Genomic DNA, 22,538 nt, shown 5'->3' on the forward strand with positions numbered 1-22,538 from the left:
AATGCATGAGAGAATTAAAGAAATAGTCAATGTGAAAGAAATAGGGAACATTTTATATATACAATGTACAATATTTATTATCTGATATACCCACTCTTTTTCTCCAAAACAGTGGAGAAAGTTATTAATATGGGAAATCAAGAGTACTATTTTCTATTGTAGATTACAACACACAGCACTGTTATAAGCAGCTCAATATATAAACACAAACTCAAGAGAAGTTTCTCTCATAGGGCATTTTTCTTCTAAATTTGAAAGTGAAAATCAACAATAAATAGCACAGTTTTCTACCTAAATGTGTGAGGATTTTCAAAATTTAATGAGTTCACAATTATTTGTCACTCATGTAATAATTTATAAATTGCAAAATACACAAATTGAAGGAAAATTAAATCAACATTCCACTAAATATCACTGCCAAGCTTTGGGACATGTTAATCATATATCCACACAATGGTACACTACAGCTAGAAACACTTAGAAATCTATTTAAGGCAAAAGTCCTGATCACCAAGATATATTGTTAAATGAAAAGACACAAGATTAAAATTGATATTAATATGATTTTTAAGAGGAATAAGACAAGTTTATCTCTATATGAAGAAATTCAATAGAAAGATAACCAAGAAATAGAAATGTTTGAATATTCAAACAGGACTATCAAGTGTCTTTGTGATGGATGTAGAAGGACAATTTTAACTTCAAATTTTGTACTATTAAAATTTTAAACTTTTTTGTACTGGGATCAAACTTGGGACCTTGCACTTGCAAGCCAGACACAAGGACCACTGAGCTAAATTCCCGGCCCATTTTAAATGTTATATATATATTACCTATTCAATAAAACCACAAAATGAAGCCACTAACACTATATTTCAAATTATAAATATCAAATTTATCTTGAGCATGCAGGGCCAACTGTTTAGACAAAATTGGAAGAAAATCACTTACTGCGCAATGTTACTAAAAACAAATTAAATATTATACTGTACTAAAAAGATAAAATAACATGAATTCAATTAAAGAAAAGGCATAATTGAAAGATAATGAAAATTTTTCCTATGTAATAATAAAATAAGACGCTGAGAATAAATAAATCCCAGTATATATCTTACAATTATCTCTATATTTTCTAGAGAATAAAAAGTGTTTATATTGTTATACTTTTGAAAATATCTTGTATAATGTAAAGATCAACTTATTACCTATATTGATAAAAACCTAACAACATAGAGAATAGAAGACACACTTAGTTCAAAGAAATTACCTGCAATAAATCAGTTTTTAGGGATTTTTTTCTTTTGTTTTCTTGAGACCAATATATATAGCACAAGCTAGCCTCATGCTCATGATCTTCCAGCTGCAGTTTCCTGCTGCAGGGATTACAGGTGTGCAAAACCACACTGGACTAAATTATTTTTTATTTGGTTTGTACTGGCTGTTGAACCCAGAGGCTTTCCACTGAGCTATGTCCCAAGTGATTATTTTATTTTGAGACACGGTCTTACTAAGTCACTAAATTGCACAGGCTGGACTAAAACTTCCAATCCTTCTGCCTCAGGCTTCCAGACTGGTGGGATTCCAGACACTCACAACCATACCCAACTGAATTAGATATTTTTTTAAGGAACTGAAATTTGAAGAATATGAACTACTACAAATCAAAGTTGAACGAGAAGTTAGTACAATACTTGTGTACAATAATAATGTACAATAAAAACTAAAGAAATTATAGAGGAAAACAACAAATATTTAACACTAATTAGTAAGAGGAAAAAAATCGATGTGAATAAGGTTTTTGAAACTCACGTTGTCAGTAGAGGTGGGACCCTGAGGTAGACTGGGGCTGAAGGCCATGAGGTCTGTCTTGGGCGGGCCCTCTCCGGAGCACACCCTCTGCCCCCTCTCCTGAGAGTAGAACCAGCTCCCCACCGCGCTCGAGCACACCGGCTCGGGCTTCCCAGGCCCGCACGCGCCCTCCGCGGCCACCGCCGAGCAGCGCAGCGCCGTGTACAGCAGCAGCGTGAGCACCAACAGGCTGGACACCGCGCAGATGGCGATGATCAAGTACACGTTCACATCCACTACCGCCTTCTCAGAGCCCGAGATGCTCACAGATGTCCGCGAGGAGACCTTTGGCGCCTGCCCGCTCTCCACCAGTGACACCAGCACAGTGGCGGTGGCCGTCAGCGCAGGTTCCCCGTGGTCCTTCACCAGCACCAACAGGCGCTGGCGCGGCGCATCTGCCTCGTCCAGGGCGCGCGTCGTGCTGATCTCGCCCGTGTACAGCCCCACGCGGAACGGGCTGCGCACGCCATTCACAGCTGACTCCAGCTCATAGGACAGCCACGCATTGTAACCAGAGTCCGCGTCCACTGCGCGCACCTTCGCCACCACGTGGCCCGCGCCCACTGAACGCGACAACAGCTCACTCACAATCCCGCCTGTGGGAAGCCCGAGCAGCGCGGGCGCATTGTCATTCTCATCCAGCACGAACACCTGCAGAGTCACGTTGCTGCCCAGGGCAGGCACACCAGAATCCCGCGCGCTCACCTGGAACTGCAGCAGCTCCAGCTCCTCGCGGTCCAGCGGTTGCAGCGCGAACACCTTGCCGCTCTCCGCGTGCACTGACACGTAGCTCGACAGCGCGCGCTCGCCCACCCGCCGCTCCACCAGCGAGTAGGACACCAGCGCGTTCTCCTGCGCGTCCGCGTCGCGCGCGCACACCGTGAAGATGTGGGAACCCGGCGGGTTGTTCTCCTTCACGAACACCGTGTACTCGGGCTGCGCGAACACGGGCGCGTTGTCGTTCACGTCGGCCACCTCCACGGACACGGTGGCGGTGGCCCACAGGGCAGGCAAGCCCCCATCTTGCGCTGTCACTACCAGTTTATAGTCAGATATATTCTCCCGGTCCAAACTGCTGTCCAGCACCAGAGAATAATAGCTCTTGAAAGAGGACACCAGCTTGAAGGGAATATGAGGCTTCAGGAAGCAGGTCACCTGCCCATTGGCACCTGAGTCACGATCAGACACGCTGATTAGGGCAATGACGGTTCCCATGGGAGCGTCCTCTTTGATAGGCAGGAAAAGGGAAGTTATGGAGATCTCAGGGGTATTATCATTCACATCCAAAAGTTTCACAATTACTTTGCAGTGTCCTGTTAATGGGAATGCACTTCTATCCACAGCATCAATATTAATTTCATATAAGTTTCTGTACTCGTAATCCAGTTCTCCCTTAACTTTTATTTCACCGCTATTAGAATTGATGATAAATTTAGATTTTACCTCATCAAGAACCAGATTACTGAAAAAATAAAATATTTCCTTATTAATGCCTTCATCTGCATCTGAGGCATTAAGTTTAATAACTAATGTCTCCCTCGGTGTATTTTCCAACAATCTGACATTATAAACTGACTTATCAAATTCTGGGGCGTTATCATTTGCATCCAATACATTGATTAATAACTGAACTGTACCTGTTAATTCAGGTTTTCCTCCATCAGTTGCAATTAGTACTAAACGATGCTCTTGGGCTTCTTCTCTATCTAAAGGTTTCTTCAAGATCAGCTCTAAAACATTTGTTTCTTCTTCATTTCGTTTAACATCCAAGTCAAAATATCCCTTAGGATTTACCTGGTATTTCAATTCTGCGTTTTCTCCTACATCCAAATCAGATGCGCCCTCTACCGGAAACCGCGAATCTGGCATTCTTGACTCTAAAATAAGTAATCTTTGTTCTCGGGAGAATCTAGGCGGGTTGTCGTTAATGTCCTTCACCTCCACCTCCACGTGGAAAACCTGCAGCGGTCTGTCCACGATCACCTCCAGGTGGATGTTGCACTCCGCGCTCCTCCCGCACAGCTCTTCCCGGTCGATCCGAGAATTCACAAACAAAATGCCATTCTGCAGATTTACCCCCAGAAGGTCTCCGTGCTCCTTGGACGCCACCCGGAACAGGCGCGGCACCAGCTCCGCCAGCTCCAGCCCCAGGTCCTGCGCGATGCGGCCCACGAAGGTGCCGTGTTTGGACTCCTCAGGGACCGAGTAGTGGAGCTGGCCGCTCCCGGCCTCCCAGGCTGACAGAAGCAGAAGCGAGAACAGCAGACACCGGAATCCCGGACTTCCTCTCTGGGAATATATCATTGCAATCTACTTCCACTTCACAAATCCCTACCACATCACCACACAGTATTCTTTGGAAACTTAATTCCAATTTATCTTTTTTATTTCCTCACCTTTTTGAACTTCCATAGCAGAACCAAAAATGGATGATCCTTTTCCTTTGTGAGAATGTAGTCACTATATTGCACTGTATCCTTTTGGTGTTGGAAGGGAGAAATATTGTGGTGTACAGCGACATCATGTGGATGAAAGGGTATTTTACTTTGTTTTGCCTTATTTATTTTATATTCATCAAATATTTCTTAAAAATTACCAATTTCAATGACATGTTTTCTGTGAGTCTGTATATCTCATAAAGATATATCATTAAAACTTAAAATGCATCAATATAAGCACATCATTAATTATTACAAAATCAGTATATCTACACTGATGGCATCATTATAAGAGTTATTTGTATTAGTGTATTTTATTCAGGGATAGGTTTACATAGTCTCAAACTGATAAAATAACTGTAGTCATTAAATATTTTACTTTTCTTTCTCTACTTAGATATATCATATTACATTTTCTCTCATATTATTTTAATGATGCATACTACCTATGTATTACACATAAAGCAAATTTTATTCTATTTTGAAATGGTTAGAATTGACATTTTGTTGATGTTGTTTTCAAAATAACTAACACCATTTGGGTTAATTTTCCAATGAATAAAAAGTTAGTTCCTTCATTTCTCTATAGCATCTACCTGCTTTTGTGTTCACTTATATACGGTAATTTGAAGATTTAGATTTTGTAGAAGTTGCAAGTGTAGTAAACCAAGTTTGGCAAGCATTTTTACACTTTCAGAGTAGAAGCAGCACTGCTTCACGTTTCTTCTTTCTTTCTTTTTTTTAGGACCTTAAGCATGGTGGGCAAGTGCTATACCACTCAGCTTCATTTGAACCTCATCAAGTTATTACTGTAAAAATTGAGCAATTGTATATCTTGATTTATGCAGATAACTGAAGTATTATCTGTGAACTGTAGTATCCCTTAAAATGCTTAGGTTCTAGTAAATCACTTACCTTGAAAAGAAGGATAGTTTATTAACCAGGCTACTTCTATATTAGTTTTATTACTCTCCATTTCCCAACTGTCCTTAATATTGTGTGCACTTCACATAATAAATATGATCAAAAGAAAATTTCACCAAAATATCTCTTGAGGAATATTTAGTATTTTGCATATATATATCATATTCTTCATGTGTATAATATATTTTGGTGGTCCCCAGCACCACACACACACACACACACACACACACACACATGAAAAAATAAAAAGTTACCAGAAAATGCAAAGGCAACTGGAATTCACCTGATTTCCAGAGTTCAAACTTGTAAATAAGGAAGATAATATCATGGAATTTGTTATATGCAGTATATAATCTTAAAAGTGTATGTACCACTAACTTTTGTTTAAGTTTTATAAGATTCCACTATCATGTCTTTCCCTAAACACTCAAATCATTTAACCACCACTCATGAATATTAAGTCCATGTGGTAAAGATTTTTTTTTAGGGTAGCACTTTTAAGAAAGGTAGGCCAGAAAGCTTATTTTAAAAAACTAATCAGTTTTCAAGACTAGTTAACTAGTATTTTTTCATAGCAATAATTATTAAATATTTTAATACACAGTGGTACAAAAACAAGAAAATGATACTAAATGTTCAAAAATGCCATCAACTGATGCTACTTTCATCTACAGAACAGTGATTGATGAGAAACAAGACTATGGAAATAGGGTATGGTAGAAAACCACAAAAAACATGTGAAATCTCTTTTGGGAAAAATGAAATATTAAGTATTTAAAGGCAAAACTGACAGTGTGGAACTAACAATGTGAGCATTTAATTTATAGAGTGGTTGCAGAAAATAATGAGTAAGTAGATATGTTCAATGGTGAAAATCTCACAAATATTATAAATTCATATTCTTCTCTTAATATGGAAAAAAATCTCATGCTTGAGCCCAACCCAAGCAACTTAAAAAGACCTTGTTTCTAAGTAAACAATACAAAATGTCTGAGGCTGTAGTTCAATGTGAAGGCCTTGGGTTCAATCCCTAGTACCACCAAGAAACTCATATTATTATATAGATATTTCAGGATTAAACATAATCCTTTACATTTGATTTACCTTTAGATCTGTTAAATTATATTTACTCCTTGAATTATCACTAGTATTTGTCTTTAAATAATCAACTCAGTGTAAAGATTACTTTCTCAATAATTAGATTCTCAAGTCTGAAATCCATGGGAGACTCTGTAGGAAGAGAAAATCTTTAAATCTTCCAAGTAATTCTTTTGGTTAGATATCACAGATTAGTTTCTTGACTGACCTAGAAATTTCAGCCATATTTAAGCACAACTATATAAATAGGACTCCATCTTTAAGAATGAATTCTTTTGTGGTGCTGGGGATCCAACCCAAGGTTTTGTGCATGAGTAGGTTAAACAGTCACCCTACCACTTAGCTGCATCCCACAATTCAAGAATGATTTTATATTGAGGAAACCATACAATGTTTTAAGGTATCTCCACTGTATTTACTGAAACAATTCAGCAAATTTTCAGTAACATGAAAAAATTTAACTTGCATAATTTCATCTCAACAAAACCCAGAAAAATATTTTGAATAGCTATATTTTCCTTCTTCTTGTAGAAAATCATATAGCTCCACTAGATTGTAAAACAATAAAAGGAAAATTTGAAGCAATTGTATACAGGTGTATAAAAATTCATGCAACTATTCTACTTGACCCCCAAAATTAATTGTGTGTGCAAATTAACCTTACTATGGAAGCAAAATATGTATACATAGTATACATCTTACCATTCTTGTATAATGGTTGAGAGGAGATATTATAACTGCCATATAAAGAACTGGGCTAGGGCTGAGCTCAATCCCAGCACTACCAATAACAATAGCAATAATAATGATAGTGCTGAAATATTTACATATCCACTTTGGGTAGAAAATACTAGGATAATCTTAAATTACCAATGTGAACTGTTGAAAAATTAAATTAACAATTATTTATTCATTAAATTATATTGCTTTCATTAGTTACTAAGAGGAAAGAGACAAAGAGCTAAACTCAAACGTGTGATCTCAGGAAAGTTTTGTTGTGCTTCTGGCATACAGTTGACATTAAATGGAAGGAAATTATGATCTCTCAGATTGTACTCAGTTTTTAAATCCTAGTCAGTAGAAACTTTGTGGGGGTAAAGTATCTTATACAATTACTCACTTCCCAGGTGAAAAGATAGTAGGGTAATTAAAGAGGAGAAAATTGCAATAATCTTGGTTCTTATTAATCAGTAGAAGATACAAATCCTTTCCCTACTATTTGTATTACTTTAAGTTAGTCAACAAAAATAGAATGGAGAGAATAATTGGTAAAGACAAAAATAAGATCTTCAAAAGATTTTACTGTCAGAGAACATAGTAGAAGATAAAGAAAAAAATAGATAAGGTATTTATTTAAATTACATCTTTTTTAAACATACTCTAAATTCACATGTAGCAAATATTTGAAGTTCATTATCCTCCTCTGAAGAAGATAATATCATCTAGAACAAATTTTTATGCACAATATCCAGAACTCAAAATGATCAGACATACCAAGAAAGAGTATTATAAGGGAAAAAACAAACAATAGAAAAGAGACATATAGATGCACTGCTATTAAAATGATCTTACAGAGCACAAATAACTATGATTAATGTCTTGAATTAAATGGAAGATAGAGAATTTCACAAAACCTTTAATCTATTTTTAAAGGAAAAATTAAAATTTTAAATAGAAAGTTACATAATTGAATTTAAGAATTCAGCTGAATATTTTGATAGTAGACTGAACAAAGAAGAAAATTACTAAAGCAAAAGAGGGATTGGAATAACATACACACCATATGATAATAAGCAAAAGTTATTTTTTAAAAAATGGAGTATAAAAAACATAAAAGACATAATGAAAATCTTTAACATGCAAGTACTTTGAATCCTGGAAGAGGAGGAAAGGAAATATGAAGTAGAAGCAATATTTGAAAGCAGATGACTAAATTTAGTCTTAAGCTGATAAAATGTATCACTTTACAGATACAAGAAACTATAAAAACTGAGGTAAGGTAAAAAATTAAAAAGAAAATAAAACACACCAAAACTTACAAGATGCAGAAAAATCTGTACCTAAAGGGAAATGTATGATGATAAAAACAAGAAAGATCTCAAACCAAAAATTTAAGTATATAATTTATGAAGCTAGCAAGAGAAGAACAAATATGCCCAAAGGAAATAATAAGGATTAGAGCAGAAACAAATGAACTACAGAATAGAAAGCAAACAGAAAAATAACAACAAAAAACTGTAAGTTGGTTTTTAGGAAATATCAACAGAATTGGCAATCCCTTACCTAGACTAAGAAAAGAGTGGTTCAAGTAAATAGCATTAGAAATCAAAGAAAGGGCTGAGGATTTAACTCAGTGGTGTTGCTGCCTGACTCACAAGCACAAGGTCCTGAGTCTGATCCCAGGTACAGAAAGAAAGAAAGAAAGGAAGAAAGAAAGAAAGAAAGAAAGAAAGAAAGAAAGAAAGAAAGAAAGAAAGAAAGAAAGAAAGAAGCCAAAGAAGAGATTTTTATGACAGATGCCACAAAAATAAAAATACAAGATTATTATGAAAAATACATGTCAACAAATCACATAACCAAGAAGAAATGGGCAAATTATTAAAACATAAACCTTATTATACAATCTATGAATTTTGAAGAAATAAAAAAATCTAAACAAATCAATGACCACTGGAAAGATCAAATAAGTAATCAAACATACACACGCACACGGCTGACTCACTGGAGAATTCTACCACACATTTTAGGAAGATTCAACACCAATCCTTCTCAAAGTCTGCCCCCCCAAAATAAAGTAACAGCAACACTTTCAATCTCATTTTATGAGTCCTAGATGAACTTTATGGAAATAAATCTTGATCCCTATCTCAAACACAAAAAAAATTTCCAAATAGATTTATATGTAATTTCAACACTTAAAACAAAAGATTTCACAGAAAATGTTTTTTCATCCTATAGATTAAAGAAGGAAAGACTGATACATTGAATTCAACAAAAATTAAGAATTTATTTTTAACTAAAGGCACAATTAAAAACTAAAAAACAAGTCACAGAGCAGGAAAGTATGAAATCAAAAAAGTTTATGTCCAGGATATTTATGAGGTTTTTAAAGATCTAAGAAAATAACAGAATAATGAAGAAAATTCCATGGAAGAAAATAAAACATTTTTTAAAAAACCACAGAAGAGAGGCAGGAGACTTGAAAACCTATTGAACAAAATATATTAAAATGGTCAATAATCAAATAGATATTATTGCCTCATTAGAAATTCAGGAACCAGCCGGGCACGGTGGCACACTCCTATAATCCCAGCACTTGGGAGGCTGAGGCAGGAGGATCGCTTTGAGTTTGAGGCCACCCTGGGCTACATAACGAGTTCAGGGCCAGCCTGAATTACAAAGGGAGACCCTGCCTCAAAAAAACCAAAAAAAAAAAAAAAGAAAGAAAAAGAAAAAGAAAGAAATTCAGGAACCACGAAATGAATTCAAAATGAAAATACAAGACACACCCAGTAAAGAGAATACCATGAAAAAAACCTGACCAATATCTACTTGATGTAGAAGAGAAGGAACTTGCAATACATGGGAGGTAGAGAGTAAACAGTAAAAACACTTTGGAAAATTGGTTGTCATTATCAACTAAACATAAAGATAAACCCATAGCCTGTGATTCATTATCCCAATTTCTACATAAATACTTATGGGAAATTTGTATAGAAGAGCACCCAAAGATATGTGCAATATATTTATAAACACAATTATTCAAAATAAAGACAATGCAAAGTCTTCAACTATAGGATAAATAATTCAGCATATTCATAAAATAATAGAAACTGAATTCAATGAGCTACATCTACACATAATAGTGTAGATTATTTCAGAAACAATGATGAGTGACAAATACAAAGGAAACACGTGCACACACAACACATTTTATGCAATTCCATTTAGAAAAATTCAGGGAACATAATACAGCTAGCTACAGTTATAAATATCAAATGTTACATTTGAGAAAAAATAAGAGCAAGTGGTTTGGATGGTACATGTAAGAAGATTAAAGGACGGCGATTAAGGGTTTTCATTTTCTAACAATTGATGTAGATGTTTCATTTCCATGTTTGTGTATTACTGTAGATAAATTATAGTAAAATGATTATTTCAAAGGAGAATATCACAGAAAATAAGGTGAAGAGAGGGAATACAGAATATTTTGGAAACTGAATTTACAAGAATATGTTTTGAATAATGAAACATAAAATTACCCAATATCCACTGTCTTGATGTACTATCTTCCTATGTTGCTGAGCTTTGGTCTTGAATCCCTGGGCTGTATGATTCTGAAATTCTTCACCTCTGCCTAAAGAATACCTAGGACTAGAAGCATGCTCCACAAGGGCCTCCTTCAAAACATTTTACAGAAGATAAACACATGAACAGAAGTAAATAAAAACCAGAGAAATTTGATTCTCAGAAGTAAAATTGTGAAGCGGAAAGAACATGAAACTTCAGATTGAACAACAGATATTATACACTAACCTTTGCAAAGGAATCTCCAGTCTTCTCCAACTGGTCTTCTCTATCCCTAGAATCAGATAAACTCGGACTGAAGGCCATGAGGTCGGTCTTGGGCGGGCCCTCTCCGGAGCACACCCTCTGCCCCCTCTCCTGAGAGTAGAACCAGCTCCCCACAGCGCTCGAGCACACCAGCGCGGGCTTCCCAGGCCCGCACGCGCCCTCCGCGGCCACCGCCGAGCAGCGCAGCGCCGTGTACAGCAGCAGCGTGAGCACCAACAGGCTGGACACCGCGCAGATGGCGATGATCAAGTACACGTTCACATCCACTACCGCCTTCTCAGAGCCCGAGATGCTCACAGATGTCCGCGAGGAGACCTTTGGCGCCTGCCCGCTCTCCACCAGTGACACCAGCACAGTGGCAGTGGCCGTTAGCGCAGGCTCCCCGTGGTCCTTCACCAACACCAGCAGGCTCTGGCGCGGTGCATCCTCCTCATCCAGGGCGCGCGTCGTGCTGATCTCGCCCGTGTACAGCCCCACGCGGAACGGGCTGCGCGCCCTGCTGGGTCCAAGCAGCAGCTCATAGGACAACCACGCGTTGTAGCCAGAGTCCGCATCCACCGCGCGAACCTTCGCCACCACTTGACCTGCACCCACTGAACGCGACACCAATTCACTCACCGCGTGTCCCGCACTGCCCGCGCCGACTGCCAGCAGGGCGGGTGCATTGTCATTCTCATCCAGCACGAACACCTGCAGAGTCACGTTGCTACCCAGGGCAGGCACACCAGAGTCCCGCGCGCTCACCTGGAACTGCAGCAGCTCCAGCTCCTCGTGGTCCAGCGGTTGCAACGCGAACACCTTGCCGGTCTCCGCGTGCACTGACACGTAGCTCGACAGCGCGCGCTCGCCCACCCGCCGCTCCACCAGCGAGTAGGACACCAGAGCGTTCTCCTGAGCGTCCGCGTCGCGCGCGCACACCGTGAAGATGTGGGAGCCCGGCGGGTTGTTCTCCTTCACGAACACGGTGTACTCGGGCTGCGCGAACACGGGCGCGTTGTCGTTCACGTCGGCCACCTCCACGGACACGGTGGCTGTGGCCCACAGCGAGGGCGAACCCCTGTCCCTGGCTGTCACCACCACCTCATAGTCAGATAAGGTTTCCCGGTCCAGGGCGCTGTCCAGCACCAAGGAATAGTAATTCTTATAGGTGGACACCAGCTTGAAAGGGATGTGGGGAGTCAAGGAGCAGGTCACCTGTCCATTGACACCAGAGTCGCGGTCGGACACGCTGATCAGGGCGATGACAGTGCCAAGTGCAGAGTTTTCTAATACAGGTAGCGATAGAGATTTGATAACCAGCTCAGGTACATTATCATTGATGTCCAAAATTTCCACTAGAACAGTGCAGTGATCTGTCATTGGGGGGTTTCCTTTATCTGTCGCTTCTACTTGAATTTCATATGACTCAGTTTTCTCAAAGTCTATGTTACCCTTTACAATGATGAATCCATTAACCGGATCTAAGCAGAATTTCGACAGAATTTCTGCTGATATGTCTGTATTGAAAGAATATATAATGTCCTTATTTACGCCTTCATCCAGATCAGAGGCATTAACTACCACAACTAAAGTACCATTGGGAGCATTTTCAAATAATCTAACTTTGTAGACCGTCCTCTCAAATGTTGGTGCGTTGTCGTTTACATCTAGGACCGTGATCTTCACTTGAGTAGTACCAGTGAGCTCTGGTTTCCCGCCATCAACTGCTGTGATTAGTAAATGATGTTCAGACCTGTCCTCTCGGTTTAGAAGTTTTTTCAACATAAGTCCTAGGGATTTAACTTCCTCATCATTTCTTTTAACGTCCAAAGTAAAATATTCACTGGGATCAAGACTGTAACTCAACAACGAATTTATTCCGATATCTGCATCTGATGCGCCCTCTAGCGAAAACCGAGAGCCAAGCAGTCGGGATTCGTAAATAAACAGATTTTTTATTGCCATTGGAAATACCGGCGGGTTGTCGTTAATGTCCTTCACCTCCACCTCCACGTGGAAAACCTGCAGCGGTCTGTCCACGATCACCTCCAGGTGGATGCTGCACTCCGCGCTCCGCCCGCACAGCTCCTCCCGGTCGATCCGAGAATTCACAAACAAAATGCCATTCTGCAGATTTACCTCCAGAAGGTCTCCGCGCTCCTTGGACGCCACCCGGAACAGGCGCGGCACCAGTTCCGCTAGCTCCAGCCCCAGGTCCTGCGCGATGCGGCCCACGAAGGTGCCGTGTTTGGCCTCCTCGGGGACTGAGTAGTGGAGCTGGCCGCTCCCGGCCTCCCAGGCTGCGAGGAGCAGAAGCGACAGCAGCAGACACTTCCTGACCCCTCTACCCCTTCTCAGAGAAGACACCATTACTAATCCTGACTAAGTTGATCAAATTAAAAGGATCATGTTTTGTAAAAATTTAAATATTCTAGTCTCTTCTCCAGCCCTGCTGCTTCTCCTACTGCTCCGTTTACCTGGAGGAACAAAGGAGCTCTGGGTAGTTTCCTTCCTAGGAACATTCTTTGGTAGACAGCGACATCATGTGGCTAAAACATATTTTTCTTTTCTTTTTTTCTTTTGGTACCGGAGATCGAAGAAATCCCCCGCCTTAAAACATATTTTCTACTTTGTTATTTTAACCATGTTTAAGTGTAATAGTTTCTTGTGTTCAGTATGTTTACATTGTTGTGAATTTTTCATCTTGTACAACTGAAACTCTTATCTATTAGAATTTGCCTCTCCTGAGATCTCTCCATGGTGACCACCATTCTACTCCTGTTTCTATAAATTTAACTACATTAGATATCTCATAAGTGAAATCATGCATATTTGTTTTTTGTGACTAGTTTATTTGTTTTAGCATAACCCCTGAAGTATAATCCCTATTGTAGCATGTGACAGGATACCTTTCATTTTTAAGACTAAGCAACACTATTGTGCTACATTTTGTGTATTTATTCAGCTGCCAATGGACATTATGATTGTTTCCTCCTCTTGGCTATTGTAAATAGTGCTGCCCGAAACACAAGTGTGCAAATAATCTCTTGTAGATTCTGGTTTCAATTCTTTTGAATATAGTGCCATGGTTTTTTATCATTTCCTCAAAAGAAATACATAGGAATCAAGGAGTACTTTTATTCATTGAAAACCTATATATTACTGGTATAAACTGTTGTTATTTACAACCTAATTTTTATTTTTGAATTTTCAAATTTTTCAAATTATTAAGTTTATCATTTGAATGATATTAATCTAGGAATGCTTTTCCTACTACATTTATTTTTATACTGTAATTAATTCTTAATTAGCCTCTCCACATGCAAAATATGAAAACAGCATAAACATAATATGAGAGTGAAATAAAATGAATCAAGAAGGTCAATGTATAAAAAGCGTAAAGGGGGCCAGGGATTTACCTCAGTGGTCCTGGTGCCTGCTATGCAAGTGCAAGGTCCCGAGTTCGATTCCTGGTACCAAAAAAAAAAAGCATAAGGGTCATTTTCAGTTATCTTAAGAATATCTCAAATTTTGTTTTTAATCATCTTACAACGAGAGGAAAAAAAATTAACTGTAAAACTTACACTGTCCATAAAAAAGAAAAATAAAACTTGTGAAATAAAAAGTAACCTTTCCTGATGCCAGAACTCAATGATAACTTTTATCTAGAGTCCAAAATTTTAAGATACTTATTCACACATTCTGTGGATGTGTACTCCATATTAACAATAGTTTACCAATGAATCCCAGGTAAACTAACTTTTAAAAAAAGCAGAGCAAAAAAAAAAAAAGCAGAGCATCATTTATTGGCTTACACTTGGAAATAAGTAATTATTTACTGGTTTCACATAGAACTTGAGCTACCACAACCCAATAATGTCACAAAGGAAATATCTGGACATTTCTAATTGTTTTCCTTTGTTGACCTCCTCAGGTAGAGTTTTCCCATGTATGGGAAAATTGCCAAAGTAGCTTTTAGTCTACATATCACCAGTTTTATGACTCTCAGCATAAAGTATCCCTTTCTTAATAGTTCTACAAAAATTCTACACATCATTTTCTATGGACCAGTTTAAATGATGTTATCTTTCCTTTAGACAATAATTCTGATGGATCTCCCATTGGCCAGACATGAGTCATTTTTTCATTCCTGAAGCCAGGAGATGAAATTATCCCCACTTAAATTATGTAGACTAAATTGGGGGTTGGTTCTTCTGGAGGCAATGGGATGTGCCCAAATTCTTCTGGAGCTTAAAACCATTGAAGACAATTTAAGACTTACCATCAGAGAATTACATAGTTGTAATGCAATTCCATGTGTGTGATTCCCAACAGTTTTATATTACCAGTGACCAACATATTGACCATTGTTGACAAATTAAGGAATTATACATAAGATACAAATGTTAGGGCCAAGAAACATTGCTTGCTTGAGGCAATTTTTACAATTATATAAAACAATTATGCTGGAATTTTAGAATGACAGTTGTAGGGGTATAATGGGCATTTTGAGCAATTATTTGGGGATTGTGATGACTCAGAATACCTCTTTCCCTCCCCTATACAGCTAGAGTACCATCCCCAGACATGAAAGCACATTTTCACCAATGGAGAAAGAAGAGTGAAAAGCTATGCTCAGCACATAACATTTTCCTGACCCTCAGCCTCACCCTCATTTACACCTCTTGATATTTGTAGTGGGTTGAATAGTACCCCAACATGTATCTATACTCAGAAACTCAGGATGGAAACTTGTTTGTAATAAAGGCCTTTGCACATATAACTAAGACAAAGATATTAATATGAGATCATCCTAGATTAGGGTTGGTCATAAACCAATGACAATTGTTCTCTTGCAAGAGACAAAAAAAAGACACATGGTGACATAAAAAGATGTGAATAAAAAGACAGAGATTTGATTTATGCTGTCACAAGTCAAAAAAAATGCCAAGAACTAGCGGAAACTGGAAGAAAGAAGGAAGAGGCAACCCCTTGGGTCTTTAGAGGGAATGTGGCCAAGCTGATATCTTTATTTTGGACCGATGGCCTGTAGAACTGTGAAAGAATAAATTCTTGTTTCTAGGCACCATGTTTGTTGTAATTTGATACAACAGCCCAAGGAAACTAAACAGTATCCACTTCTATAATTGGACCATTTGCATTTACCAATGGACAACTAAGTTCTATAATGCTTACAAGTCCAAGCATTCAGCTAGGCATGGTGGTGAATGCCTGTAATCCTGACACCTGTAATCCCAGCACTCGGGATGTAGAGATAGCAGGATCACTGCAAATTTGAGGGCAGCCTGGACTACATAGTGAGTTCCAGGCCAGCCTGGACTACATAGCAATCCTGTCTCAAAAATAACAACAGAAAAAATCCAAGCACTCCTTCTTGGAAAATCTTCAGCCCAGTCTTCCACAACTCTAGTGCAAAGACCCTAAAGAAAAAGACAAGTAGGAGAAATAGATGCTAAGCAAGAAAAATATGAGTACCTATGAAATTTTAAATTTCAGATCATTTTCCTTTCACACTAAGGTAACTTGAAAATAAAATTACAATTTTTGAAAACAAGGTCATGAAACCAAAACTAATCACTGAAGTTTAATAACCCAAATTAATTTATGTTTTATCAATACTTTACTATATTTAATGATAGATTTGCTTTCGTTAGGGCATTTGATAATTGGAACATAAAAATATGAACATAACACTGTTATTCTTAATATATGCAGCACAGTTTCCCTATTTTTTAGGTAGACAAGCTGATAACTTTAATAAAAATTAAGATTAATCAAAATTAGTCTGATTGTGCAATAATGGAGATAATCTGGTAGTAAGATCTCACACTTTATAACATTGCCTTTTAAATGATGTTACTTTTAAATCAATACATTTCCTAAGTGAGTATCTAATTTAAAGTTTAAATATATGGTGCAACAGGCACTAAAGAACTAATTTACCATAAATCTATATTATTCTATGCTTTTATATAAATACTAAAATAGTAATGAATAAAAAGTAGATCATAGGGAAAACATGTGGGATACTAGAAAAATAAAGTATCTGGCAAATAATATAAAGAATAAAAGATGAAGTAATACATTTCATGGAATAACTCTTGTGAAGAAAGGCAAAACCATTGAAAGTTGTATTAACTACAATATATGAAGATTCTGAATGAAGCAGAAACATTAGTTACCAATTTGAAAATCTACTCATATTTATGTTAAATAAACAGTTGTTAACAATACCACTCCACATTCATCTTTTCCTTCATTTGAGAATAACTTTTCATGAACAAATATCACTTTTTAAGCTTTGTAATTCTAAACCATGTTTCTGCTTTAATAGTATTTAATATGATATTTACATTGATATATATATATGGAAATTATAACTCAACAAATACATTTTAAATTACGTGTGCTTAAAAGTATTCTGTTTATTGCTCTCTTGGAAATTTAGCAAAATAAAGGGAAGGCTGATGATTTCTGTAAATTTTCCCACAGTTATTTGAGCTGGACTTGACATTTCACTAGGGGATATAAGTAATAAGTAAACCTAAAAATGTCAGTGTATTTGACCTGTGTATTAAACATGATCAACATTGCAGCTTATTTAGCATGTGCAAAGCCCTAGGTTGATCCCCAGAACAGCCCTCCCCAAAATCAACACTAAAATTGGAGTATTTTTAAACCAACCATGTAAATCAAGGAATATAATTCTTTGCCCTGTATTTTTGTTTCCTAGTTCCATTCAAGATACAGCTGCAATTAATAAAATGTTTACATTAGCGCTGGATGTGGTGGCACACATCTGTAATGCCTGCACTCTGGGACGTTATGGTTTGATTTGGTTTTAGGTAGAGGGACGTTGGGGCAAGAGGATTAAAAGTTCTAGCACAACCTGGCCAGCCTATCAACTTAGCAAGACCCTGTCTGAGGATGAACCCCCTGGGTCCAGGAAAAAGAGAGAGAGAGAGAGAGAGAGAGAGAGAGAGAGAGAGAGAGAGAGAGAGAGAGAGAGAGAGAGAGAAGGAGGAGGAGGAGGAGGAGGGGAAGGGGGAAAAGGGAGAGAGGAAGGGAGGGAAGGAGGGGAGACAGATGAAGGAAGGAAAAAGAAGGAAGAAAAAAGAATATCTATACTAAATGGTAAGATTTGTTTCCATGTTTGTGAATACCTTAAATTTATTGTTAAGTAACATTTGAAAAGATGGTTAGATAAGTTAAATCTAAGATGGAAATTTAAAGCTAAAGCTCAAATTTAGACTTACATTAGCAGAGAGATTCGAATTTGCTTCAGTATGTTCATTTCTTTCTGATGTGCTCAAACATGGAGAAAGGCCCGGGCTGAAGGCCATGAGGTCCGTCTTGAGCGGGCCCTCCCCGGAGCACACCCTCTGCCCCCTCTCCTGAGAGTAGGACCAGCTCCCCACAGCGCTCGAGCACACCAGCGCGGGCTTCCCAGGCCCGCACGCGCCCTCCGTGGCCACCGCCGAGCAGCGCAGCGCCGTGTACAGCAGCAGCGTGAGCACCAACAGGCTGGACACCGCGCAGATGGCGATGATCAGGTACACATTGACGTCCACTAGCGTCACTTCCGGACCTGAGTCTCCCACCAGTGCCCGCGAAGAAGCCTTTGGCGCCTGCCCGCTCTCCACCAGTGACACTAGCACAGTGGCGGTGGCCGTCAGTGCAGGCTCCCCATGGTCCTTCACCAGTATCAACAGGCGATGGCGCGGCGCATCTGCCTCATCCAGGGCGCGCGTCGTGCTGATCTCGCCCGTGTACAGCCCCACGCGGAACGGGCTGCGAGCACTACCCGCAGCTGGCTGCAACTCATACGACAGCCACGCGTTGTAACCAGAGTCCGCGTCCACTGCACGCACCTTCGCCACCACGTGGCCAGCACCCACTGAACGCGACAGCAGCTCGCTCACAATCCCTCCTGTGGGAAGCCCGAGCAGCAAGGGCGCGTTGTCATTCTCATCCAGCACGAACACCTGCAGAGTCACGTTGCTGCCCAGGGCAGGCACACCAGAGTCCCGCGCGCTCACCTGGAACTGCAGCAGCTCCAGCTCCTCGCGGTCCAGCGGTTGCAGCGCGAACACCTTGCCGCTCTCCGCGTGCACTGACACGTAGCTCGACAGCGCGCGCTCGCCCACCCGCCGCTCCACCAGCGAGTAGGACACCAGCGCGTTCTCCTGCGCGTCCGCGTCGCGCGCGCACACCGTGAAGATGTGGGAGCCCGGCGGGTTGTTCTCCTTCACGAACACGGTGTACTCGGGCTGCGCGAACACGGGCGCGTTGTCGTTCACGTCGGCCACCTCCACGGACACGGTGGCCGTGGCCCACAGCGAGGGCGAACCCCTATCCCTGGCTGTCACCACCACCTCATAGTCAGAAGTGCTCTCGCGATCCAGGGCGCTGTCCAGCACCAGTGAATAGTAATTCTTGAAGGAAGACACCAGCTTGAATGGGGTGTGGGGCGTCAAGGTGCAGGTCACCTCCCCGTTAACACCCGAGTCGAGGTCGGACACCACAAAGAGGCCAATGACAGTGCTAAAGGGAGCGTCCTCTCTGATGGGCAAAGACAGAGAAGTGATCACTACTTCAGGGGCGTTGTCATTGACATCCAGCACTTTCACCAAAACTTTGCAGTGATTGGACATCGGAGGACTTCCTTTATCAACTGCCTTTATCTGAATTTCATAGGATTTTGTTTCTTCATAATCCAAAGTACCAATTAGTCTAATTTCTCCTGAGCTGAGATCAATTTTGAATTTTTCTTGAATTTTGGGAGAAACATCATTGCCAAAGGAAAAGACAACTTCACCATTTACACCTCTATCTCCATCCGAGGCATTTAACCGGATCACTAATGTTCCATTTGCCGTAGTCTCCAATAAGTGTACTCTGTACAGTGCCTGGGAAAACACTGGGGCATTATCATTAACGTCAAGCACTGAGATCAGCAGCTGAACTGTATCTTCAAGCTCTGGTTTGCCCCCGTCTGTGGCTGTCAATAATAAATGAAGTTCTGGTGTTACTTCTCTATCCAAAGATTTCCTCAGTTCAAGCGAAAGCGATTTACTCAGTTCATCACTTGCCTGTACGTCCAAAGAGAAGTAATCACTGGGGCTGAGGGTGTAAGTTAGAAGAGCATTGGCACCAGTGTCTGCGTCAACAGCGCCCTCTATCGGAAAACGTGAATCCAGCTGCCTATTTTCAGGAATAAATATTCGTTGTTGTCTGCCTCTGAAAACGGGGGGATTATCGTTAATATCTTCTACTTTCACCTCCACGTGGAAAATCTGAAGCGGTCTGTCCACGATCACCTCCAGGTGGATGCTGCACTCCGCGCTCCGCCCGCACAGCTCCTCCCGGTCGATCCGAGAATTCACAAACAAAATGCCATTCTGCAGATTTACCCCCAGAAGGTCTCCGCGCTCCTTGGACGCCACCCGGAACAGGCGCGGCACCAGCTCCGCCAGCTCCAGCCCCAGGTCCTGCGCGATGCGGCCCACGAAGGTGCCGTGTTTGGCCTCCTCGGGGACTGAGTAGTGGAGCTGGCCGCTCCCGGCCTCCCAGGCTCCGAGGAGAAGGGAGAGCAGCAAACGCCAAGCTGTCAGGCCTCCTTTCCTGGCAAACAGCATCGCAAAGACACCACACCTTTCTACCGCTCTCGCTTTACTTCAAAATCATACTTATTTACTTCATATTTTCAAACATTTGTCTCCTTACCATTTTTGTCTTCTCTTCGGTTGTGACAAAATGGAGCTTCTTCTTTTACTTTTTAGTGACCGGAACATCATTTCCTTAAGATTTTTGTGGTATACAGCGACCTCATGTGGCTAATGTGAATTTTAGACCCCCTTCACTGAGCATTCAAAATCGTAGTTTATGTCTTCATTTGGAATTTACTCAATGCCAGGATTTTCTGTTTATGTCATTTAAATGCCAGAACATTTCAAATTTTGTTTTAGACTATGTCATTCAATATTTTCCTTTAGCTATGATCACAAGGGTATTACCATTGGATTTGAGAAAATTAGAGGTATGCTTAAATAGCTTCTCATTGTATCCTTATAATTAAAATGATTTATCAGCTCACATATTTTTATTATTAAATATTTGTAACTGCATGCTAAAATTTTAAGATAATGCACTTTGACCATTAAAATTCACCTTATTCTAAGATAGTTTGGATATTCATTTTAAATTATATAAGTATATGTACATTTATAAATAGTTATTAAGTATTTATGACTTTTTAAGAAAATTTTTGTGAATACACTTAAAGGTTCTTGAATGTTAGAAGAATTATATCATTTTTTGATACATTAAATGTTGGAACGAAGATATTTGAGGATTTCTTTCACATAAATAACCTAAGTTTTGAACCTTATAAGTTTGACTTCCAAAAGTCGTTATTCCAAACTGAATTCATGTCTCTTGGGTCTTTGTTTCTTGATCAAATTTTCAGCCCACATTTTTTTCTGTTTAAGATCAAACATTATCCTTCTTCAACAAAAAAATGACATAGAATCACTATCAAGTACACATGCTGCAAATCTCATAATAGTCTGCAATCAAAATAAAAAATGTAAATCTAATGCTACTATTACTTTTTAGAAGATATTCAGAATAATCTATTAATAAACCTCTCCTTCAGTTTCAGTAAAATTCACAATGGAAGTCTCACACTTACCTCAAAGTTTAACTAAAAATATGTGATCAGGACAAAATAGCACTCATATTTTAAAAGAATGAATTTAATGTTTCTACATTAAGTACTAAGAATATTTAGAAATGTAAATACAAATAAAGATTATTTAATCCTCATACTTTCATAATCAAAAACCCAAATCTTGTTCTTGATAATTAAAACACAAATGAAATATGCAATTATTTTATTTTTAAATGTCAGTTTATATGTTTTAATAATAGTTCAATATAATTACTTTATTATAAAAACTTCGGCAGTATAAGATACATGAATATGTTTCTTCAAAATTAAAGCAATGTCAGAATCAAATATTTTCTAAACATCACTAGATTACCCCACAGGGCCAGGGATTTAGCTCAATGGTGCCGCTGTCTGCCTCACAATAACAAGGTCCTGAGTTCAATCCCCAGTACCAAAAAAAAGAAGTAGATTTGTACCACAATGTCAACATTTGAATGTTCAAGGTACTTTGATTTTTTCATAAACTTTAGCACTTGAATACGAATGATACATTGGTTAATTTCCTGGAGTATTTTTGTTTGTTTGTTTGGTTTTGCCTAATCTATTCCAGACTTCAAGTGGAAGAACCCAGTAACCCAGAAAAATCATCAAATACAGATGAGTACATATTAAAAAGATTTTGCACAGCAAAAGAAATCACCAACAGAGTGAAGAAACAACCATAGAGTGGGAAAAACTTTTTGCCAGCTGTTCCTCAAAAGACTAATATCTAGAATATAAAGTATTAAAAAAAATCCAACCCTCCAAATTAAAAGACCCAATCTAAAAACAGGCATCTGAAATGAATAGACATTGTTCACATGAAGAAATACAAACAGCAAATAAATGTACTAAAAAATGTTTGACATCCTTAGTCATTTGAGAGATGCAAATTAAACCAACACTGAGATTCTGTTTCCCTCCAGAAAGAATGGCTGTTATCA

At 39.2% G+C, this 22,538-nt stretch overlaps 1 protein-coding gene across 3 annotated transcripts in view; it reads right to left on the reverse strand.

The window, feature by feature from the left end:
• The window catches only part of LOC101703754 (protocadherin alpha-C2), a 209,736-nt gene extending 189,058 nt beyond the window's left edge, over window positions 1-20,678 (reverse strand). Inside the window, exons 1-2 of one of the 3 annotated variants that reach the window (XM_087180647.1) lie at window positions 18,140-20,678; window positions 14,282-14,332 (exon numbers count right to left, since the gene is read on the reverse strand). In XM_087180647.1, the coding sequence (XP_087036773.1) occupies window positions 14,282-14,332; window positions 18,140-20,521 (2,433 nt within the window). In that variant the 5' untranslated portion in view covers window positions 20,522-20,678. Of the gene's footprint in view, window positions 1-1,809; window positions 4,575-10,844; window positions 14,090-14,281; window positions 14,333-18,139 lie in introns of those variants that run through there. The other 2 variants (XM_087180650.1, XM_087180656.1) reach the window with 2 other exon arrangements.
• Window positions 20,679-22,538: the final 1,860 nt, after the last annotated feature.

This window comes from Heterocephalus glaber, unplaced genomic scaffold, assembly GCF_053883595.1.
Source record: "Heterocephalus glaber isolate CG9 unplaced genomic scaffold, H.glaber_assembly_v1.0 deba00001463, whole genome shotgun sequence".
In the NCBI taxonomy this organism is placed as follows: Eukaryota; Metazoa; Chordata; class Mammalia; order Rodentia; family Bathyergidae; genus Heterocephalus; species Heterocephalus glaber.